Genomic DNA, 9,012 nt, shown 5'->3' with positions numbered 1-9,012 from the left:
ATATATATTTAAATGCATACATATACAAATATATGCACGTATGTATGCACGTATGTATGTGTGTGTATGTCCAAAGTCAGTATAAGACTTAGAAACATACATTTATGGAATTGATTCTTTTTACAAATCTATTGAAATAAATTAAAAAAGAGAAGTCTGCTCTTGAGAAAGCAGACCCTAACAATAAGAATGCACACAATAACAAGAACAACAACATATGGAGGAGTGTAGGTACAATGCGTAGTTTATCATACATAATGTGTGTCTTCTTCGCTTAGGTTCATAGATTTAGGAAGAATTCCCGTTAATGAGTCGCTTCAGCTTTTACAACTGTTCACCCTATTCATAGCTTTAAGATGGGTTAGTGACGAGTGGTTCAGATTAAAATAGCATCAGTGAATTTTATATAAGGTTGTTTAAGAGGTTTAGAGAGAGGCAGATAAAGGAAAGAAAGTAGAGACATAGAGGTGGCAGCCGTTCGAGTGTTACAATAGATCGTGTGGCCGAGAAATATGGGAGACATATTGGGAAAGACAAGACAAACGCAGGAATAGAAAGTTTGGAGAGAGGGGTAGAGATAGAGAGAGAAATAAAGATGAAGATAGAGACATAGAGGGAAAGGAGAAAACTGAGAGAGATGCGGAGAGAAAATAAACAAAGATATACGTATATACCGTGTGTGTGTGTGTATGTGAATCTTTTTCTTGGTATACGTGTGCGAAGATATATATATATATATATATATATATATATATATATATATATACACACACATACATGCATACATACATACATGTATATATATATACACCTCTCTCTATCTCTATATGTACACACACACACAAACATATACACAGAGACACATATGTATGTATTTATGTTTATTTGTATGTATGTATGTATGGATATATAGATAGATGGAGAGAAAGAAGGAGAAGAAGGAGAAGAAGGAGAAGAAATGTACATATATGTATATTCTTCACCAATTTTCGCTTGGCCTCCTATATTGCAAGTTGGGCTGTTGTACCTGTCTCCTAGTATTTTAGTTTACCGAAATATAACAGATGATATTTAACCTCAACACAAATATAAAAAAAATAGACACCCATTCATCCAAACCCTACTGCACACACACACACACACACACACACACACACACACACACACACACACACACACACGCCAGTATAGTGATCATCTCACACTTTCCCGCCTTTGCTGAGTCTCTCTCTCCTTCACTTGCTCTCTCTCTCTCTCTTCCTTTGTTACTCTTCCCAATCTATGTTTTTCTTGCTGTGTCTACCTCTCTCTCACCTTCCATAATTCCTTTCTTATTCTGCCTTCTACCCGTGGCTGGTCAATGACTGGCAATCAAACATTCTTACATGAAATATTGCAGAAGCCCGTCAAGTATATGTGTATTCATATACATATAACCACACATGTATGCATTTTTACATGCTTGTATACATTCACGTATTGGTTTGGAGGTATGTATATGTAGCTATATTAGAAATTTGAAATTGAAATTAAGGGATTACTAGAAAACGCAAATACAGAATTAACTAATTAATTGTTGTCTATTTGTTAAAATCTGTTATCGTTTGCAATCATGTACAGCACTATTTCATTCATTTAAAAAATCGCCAGCATCATATAACCCGTGACTTATTTACTGAACTGACACATTTCATTAAAGATAGAAATAATACATTCTGGAGGCCAATTATGAATGTTTGCTTCTTATTTTATTTTATTTATTTTTTTTGAAATTGCTCATAGAATGTTAATAGTTTAGGAATTGAGAGAATCGAGAGAAAGCTATTAATGTTTGCATACAGAATATTAAGTGTTTGCATATATATATATATATATATATATATTTAAATGCATACATATACAAATATATGCACGTATTTATGCACGTATGTCTTATACTAGTCACACATATCCCTTGTATAGCATATTCTATTTCTATAAAAAAAAAGAATCGGTACACAATTATTGTATATGTATTACAATCAGGTTTGTGTCTAAAATTAACGAGAATGATCAGCTATTTTACAAGTGGTTGTCTAATGTGACACCGGAAGCATGGAATAAAAAGAAAAAGATAACATGCTTTCGAAATAGTAAACGTGGCTTTAGAACAGAATTCGGTGTATCGTGACAAATAATGCACTCTCTATGATGTCACGTAATTGTAAGATTCATTGCAAATAGCTTCACCTGATAAGCACCATTTAGCGCCAATTTAGTGGCGTAAAAAATTGTTTAAAAGTAAAAAAAGCAAATTAATATTCTAAGTTATAGATCTGATGAATTTATCTTGTTAAATATAGAAAATAAAATTGTGAAAAATATTTTAAATATTGTGTAACAATGAGTCTGAAAATTATCTTTGTGACAATTACGTGTTAAATAAACACACGACTTTGATAACAGCATTTCAAAATGTTGGCAAATAAAAAAAGAAAATAACAGTAATAAAAAATGAAGTAATGACTAGCTATGTATGGTAGATTTGGCAGACGTTACATTTTACTATTAAATCATTTGTGTGAGTTGTTTTTGTTTTTGTTGTCGACGTCGCCGTCGTCGTAAATGTCGTCTGCTACACGCATTAATAGAAAGAATATCTGATGAGCAAACTTGAACAACAATGAAAATTCTCATTTGCTCACATGGCATTCTACATTTACGATTGACTTCTCATTAGAATCATAGAGATTTCATTAATCTTGCCGAGCAATAGTTTTATTTCGTTATTATTTTGAGGTTAGATTTAGTTCAGATGGGTAAGAGACCTACATTTTAACTCCAAGGTTTCGAGTTCGATGTTTCTACGCTCCAAATGGAACAAGTGTTCTCACTACTGAATCTGGGTCAACCCAAATAATTGTCAGCAAAATTTCAAGTAGAGAAAAGAAGGAGAGATTGAACCAGATTTGGGCTGTGCCTTGATTCATTGTTCGGTGCAGCACTCCACCCGAGCCATTGTTGCCTTCAAGAGAATCCAGCACTTTGTATACTTTCAGGTGAAATCTTCGGTTTAATAACACCTTCCTCTATTCAAACCACCAAGTCTTGGAGATCGTAAAATACGATATGAGCCTGATTCGTTCTCTCCTGTGTTTAAACTGTGATGATAAAAGTAAACCATAAAAATAATGCGTAATATTTAGACAGTCTTGATTTTATTCTTTTTAAAGCCAATAATTGAGGAATGAGGTTTCATTTAGGCCGAAGATCGAACGCCCCTTTGGGTCTACAATGTTGTTGTTATACTTCATAGGTTACATTTTATCAGTCCCAATGACTGTAAGGGTCAGTGGTTATATTTATTTATAAAGTAACCTAAGGGGGGTTAATACTGGTTAATTATCACGGATGGAATCATCTCTGATATCAATTTATTAACGCCAATCAATCAAGTGAGTGTATTGATCTCCTAAGAGCTAAACCTTCGAATACACTTACACAAAATCACGAATACACACTCGTGCATACACACATACACGCGCACACACACACACACCTGCAGAAACACACTTAAATATATACACACACAGAAAAACACACATTAATAAACGCACAACACACAGACAAGCGTGGTATGATAATATAAAGCGAATGGCATTGAGTGGAATTATAAATTGCCACTGGAATGCAAGGCTTTCTTATTTAGACACAATGAACCTAGGACTATATAATCTAACGTGTCCTTCCTCTTACGGACGTTTTGGTAGCTATTTCAAGCAGCTCTATTTGGCACGTACATGCTCTTTACGCTGCGTGATAAAGAGTTGTACAGTGAAGTTGGTGTTATTGCTTTGGCGAAAGTAGAGGATTATAGGAATTGGGGTGAAATATAGATGCAAAGCATACATACAGATATACACACACAGCATATATACACGTATGCATATACGTATATGCGCATATATTAATAAATAGATTCACATATATATGAGGACACACATACACCAAGATATATATATATATGTGTGTGTCTGTGTGTGCGTGTGTGTGTGTGTGTGTGTGTGTACAAAGATGTTTGTGTATTCATAAATACAAATTTATAAGCGTTAGAGGCATATACTGATAGATACACAGACAGAGAGACAGACAGGCAGGCAGACAGTCTGACAGACAGATAAATAGATAGACAGAACGAAAGACAGAAAGAAAGGAAGAAAGATAGACAGACAGATGCGTAGATTGATAGATAGAACGGAAGAAAGAAAAAACGAAAGAAAAAAGAAAGAATGAAAAGCAGATAGATAGATAGATAGATAGATAGATAGATAGATAGATAGATGTTAACATTATACTCGGTCGGTATTACATAGGTAACTAGAAATAGGCGTGTTGCAATCGATAAGCCAGTGCGGGCTTAAGTAGTTATGTATGTCATAGCTAATGTATTTAATACAGGGAGCAGCAGAAAAAAGCTAACGAGAGAGACAAAAGTTCAAGCATAGATATACTGATACAGACATAGATGAGTGATTGTTTACATATATAATTAGCTCATTAGAGAACTAATTAGAAATAAATCTGTAATTAAATATATGCACCAGATAAGGGAAATAAAGAAGTCAGTGTTAAGATATTCATTAGATGCACTGTTCAATATTTCCACATTTTTTTCTTCCACGTGTGGTGAGTGATTTGATCTAGCAGTTTCTTCAGAAATTACAACAATTACATCCTGGTATTTTTTTTAAGATTTCAGAACAAACAAATAACTTTCATTCACGTTTAGTATATTTCTTAACGAATTTGCATTTTCGTAGCATCTCTAAGACTGTCTCACGGAAAAAATTCAACGTTAACTTTAGAACAACGGTCACCAGCCCGTTTCCTTTTAACACCTCACCTATATATATATATATATATATATATATATATATATATGTGCATATATGGGTACAGAACGTCACCAACAGTAACCAACATGAAATACGAAAATGAATGAGTTCAGTACGCAAACAACGAGAGAAACAAATGGAAAACAGCACATGTAACATAAAGAACGACCCTTCATCAGTTGTCGGCTGTCTATCTACTCCTCATTTCGAGCATTGAAAGACAATATAAGTCTTCGAAAACATTTGCTCCAATAAGTACCACAATAAAATTTGGGATTCATGGAGAGTGAAAATATAGTTATATATATACACACACACAAACATACCAACACATATCTACCTGTTATAATATATGCTCACATATAAAAATACGGTATATATTAAACACACAAATACACATACACACACAACACTTATATATGTTTAAAAATTCGTATATGTATCTGTTCGACTATTTTGATGAATAAATCTGAAAAAAATTTGCATAAATATTTTATATATATATATATATATATATATATATATATATATATATACATTTATACACACATATATAATATTACATGTTATATATACATTATATATTATGTATATATATACATATTATATAATGCATATATATATATATAATATCATTTGTGTGTGTGTTTGTTCTCGAATATTTGAACAAGAAAGCTGAAAAAATTTCGCATGAATATATACATATTTTAATTGGATGGTAAAAGAACTTACTTTCAAAAACTTGTACAACATTCTTCGTCCTCTGAAGAAATTTCATGCAGGTAAATTTTGGAATCCTGCAAATAGAGACAGAAATCTATGTTTGAAAAATATTCGTTATTTTATAGCAATATTTAGCCTACTTATTATCTCCCTTCTGATAGTACGTTGGCTTTTGCTACTCCTGAGTAAACTTTTGTATCTCTAACAAATTTCAATCGCTAGAAATATGATTTCTAGCAAGTTCTTGTACACGTTTTCATCCACCAAATTGGATTCTCTCTTTTTGGGCCGTCTTAATTTTCTTCATGCATTAATTCGTAAAATTAGTGGTGTACAAAGCCGAAATCTTATCAAAAACGGCTATTCCAGACAATTGATAAAGAAAGTTACATACGCACGTATAAATGGCCTTTCAATAAAAGGTCTTAAAACCATGAATCATTCTTTGTGAAATGCAACGACAAAACGGGCGATCGCAACGTTGGCAAAATCCTTCTGGAAAAATGACAGACTACGTCGACTACAACAATAAACGGACAGTCTTCGAAAAACAAATCCATAAATGCGTGATGAAAGCATTTTATAGCAGAAAAGTGTATGCCTAATTTAAGACAAAGCTCGCATTTTCTCGAACCATCTATCTTTGGATTTGCCCGAACGAATACCACAAAGAATGTTGCTCTCCGTTGAAATGGCTTCGCCAGTTGAACCACTTATTAATAAAGATGTATGTTTATTTCTGTTTCTGTTTTGATCTCGGTGTGTTTTGAATTCGGACATAAAAGATCGTAAGAGAATACTGCAGGGCATGCACCGCCACTTTCTACCTGTAACAATAATGATTGGTACTAGCTTTGATGAAGATAATAATCAGAATTAATTTTGAAGCTATCAATACCAGAACTTTGTATCTTTTTATTTTTGGTTTAATGATAATGATTAAAGGTAAAACATAACAAAATGGTTTAGAAAGGAAAAAAAAAATTGCGTTGCTGAATCTTTTGAAATTATATTATTTGTTGATAATTGAATTAGTAATGGAGCTCACATCTAAAAATGGCATTTCTTATGGCAAAGAATCCTTACATTATACAGAACCAAACTCAGCCTCAAAACAATGGCAACTATTCTTTTAAGTGTTATGGCGTGTTATATGGGCGAACACTAGACACCGCACACATTAATTCACGCACACACACAAAAAATGTTCCCCCCAAACCAAACACACACACACACACGCAAACACATGAACACAAACCCACATATAGACACACACACACTCACACGCAAACCCATGCACATAGCGCATACGCACACACATATGAAACGCTCCTTCACTCACCTACGGAACTGAGTATTATTCACGGTACGCACTCAGGAATAAAAACAAAGTTGTGTTGCTATTTTATGATATTGTTTTTGTTGTTGTTTTGTTTTGTAACAGTGATAGAAGACATAATGCTGTCCACATCTAATTTATGACAAATATTAATTGAATTTCGGGAGGAAAAACACCGAATACTGTTACAGCTCTCACCGTTTTATTAGATAATCAAATATATATATTAGTCGACTATCGCTTTATATATTTTGTTTTGCTACAAAAAATTTCCATCTTCTCCTACAATCACTATCATTTATTATTATTATTATTATCAAATTTGTTGTGCTTGGTATGGAGGTGCTTGGAGACGACTTCCTATGTCGAAAAACTAACAATTTAATAATAATGATAATAATAATAATAATAATAATACAGTTTCCTAATCTTGGGTGTATCTAACTAAATAACGTATTGTTGTTGTTGTTATTCTTCTTCTTTTTATTATTATTGACTGGTGACCTGTCTAGACGTGTTTTTCATGCCATACTTCGTCGTTCTGGATTTCACTAAATGTGAACTGCGTAAAGACATAATTTATTGAATGTATTTTTATACAAGTTTTACAGAAATCTTTTTGAAATCTGCTCAAACAGTGCAAGTCGAAAAAGTGAAGTCTAACTTTATCGAAGTTTTATTGTCTTCGTAGGTTGCCGACCTCTATGCAGATGACAAGGATGAGGAAACTCTACGCCACAAAAGCAAACCTATTGAAGGAGAAGTAATTTCAGCACAATTTCAATATACCCCACTACAAAAAAAAAAAAAAAAAATCCAAGAAAATCAAATAGCCATGAAGATTCTTTTGTTGTTAAAATCTTTGGAAAAGTAGCGAATATTTTCCGTGGATGGCATCAGAGAATACGGTTGTGATCGTCCTTTACAAACATGACTTGAAAGACAACATGTCAATAAAAAAAACATTATGTAATAACAACCAGTGTGTTTTTAATGCGAACCAGTAACACATAGGGGTGAAGGAAGAAAATTTCTCTGTAGCGTGAGATATGCTCGGTCGAATAGGGTAGATTATATGGAATTATATGCATTATATAAAATCGAGTACGGAATGAGAAGATAAGGTAAGTTAGTGTATCACACGTGTTGCCATGGAAAATATAGAGTACTAAGATACACGAATTTTATCCTGATACACTTCAGAAAGGTTGTCAAGTGTTGGTTCATTGAGACGTGTGGTACAATATGCGTTAGTGTTGAGTGCTGATTTGATGTTTTGTTATAATTGATATAATTTTCTCATTTCCGTGTCTGAAATCCCACTTGTGTCAATTCATCTTCATTCCCTCTGATTAATATTTTGGTCAAAACAGTTTGAATGTACAAAAAGATTCGATGCAAATCTTGATGCCCATATCTGGTCGGTTATCGTTGAACTCTGTATGAGTCTGCACAAGATCTACTCATCCAACGGGCGATTCTGATCCTCATCATCATGATTGTCTTCGTAGTTGTTATTATTGTCATTATCGTTCTTGATTTTATTATTATTTATATCAGGACCACTTTTCCGGCTATAATTTTTTGCTGGATTATTGCTTCATTTAACATTGACTTTGGTTACAATTTCTCTCCGAAGTAGATGAAAGTTAAATTAATATCGGTCCACAACTGTTTATTTCACTCTGATTTTCACATACCTCTCGACAGTTTGTATCATAACATTTACCAGTTTTTAACTGATACAACAGTTTGTAACTGTTTAGATGGCATATATACTGTAAGTAGAAAGTATATAGATAGCGAAGAAAGAATAGCAAATTCTTTTTGAACACCCCATCGCAGAATCCGAGCGGATAATGAGGATTAAAACTGATTAAATGAATGCATTTTGTGAAGGATACCAATCAAAGATGGCGACTACACTACATCTTCCTGCTTTTTGATACGCGTCACGAACGCGTTGGTATATTGAATTGTTGAATGATTGATAGCACAATAGGTTTTGGGTAATAGCAATCATACATATATACATGCACACACATATATATATATATATATATATATATATATATA

The 9,012-nt window shown here is 33.1% G+C and overlaps 1 protein-coding gene across 1 annotated transcript in view; it reads right to left on the bottom strand.

Moving 5' to 3' along the window:
- Nucleotides 1–9,012, bottom strand: part of LOC106877658 (uncharacterized) — a 776,611-nt gene that overhangs the window by 116,015 nt on the left and 651,584 nt on the right. Inside the window, exon 4 of the mRNA XM_052969108.1 lies at nt 5,607–5,671. Within this exon, the coding sequence (XP_052825068.1) occupies nt 5,607–5,671 (65 nt within the window). The remainder of the gene's footprint in view (nt 1–5,606; nt 5,672–9,012) is intronic.

This window comes from Octopus bimaculoides, chromosome 7, assembly GCF_001194135.2.
Source record: "Octopus bimaculoides isolate UCB-OBI-ISO-001 chromosome 7, ASM119413v2, whole genome shotgun sequence".
NCBI lineage: Eukaryota > Metazoa > Mollusca > Cephalopoda > Octopoda > Octopodidae > Octopus > Octopus bimaculoides.
The sequence above is the reverse complement of the archived record's forward strand: the minus strand, read 5'-3'. Positions and strand labels throughout refer to the sequence as shown.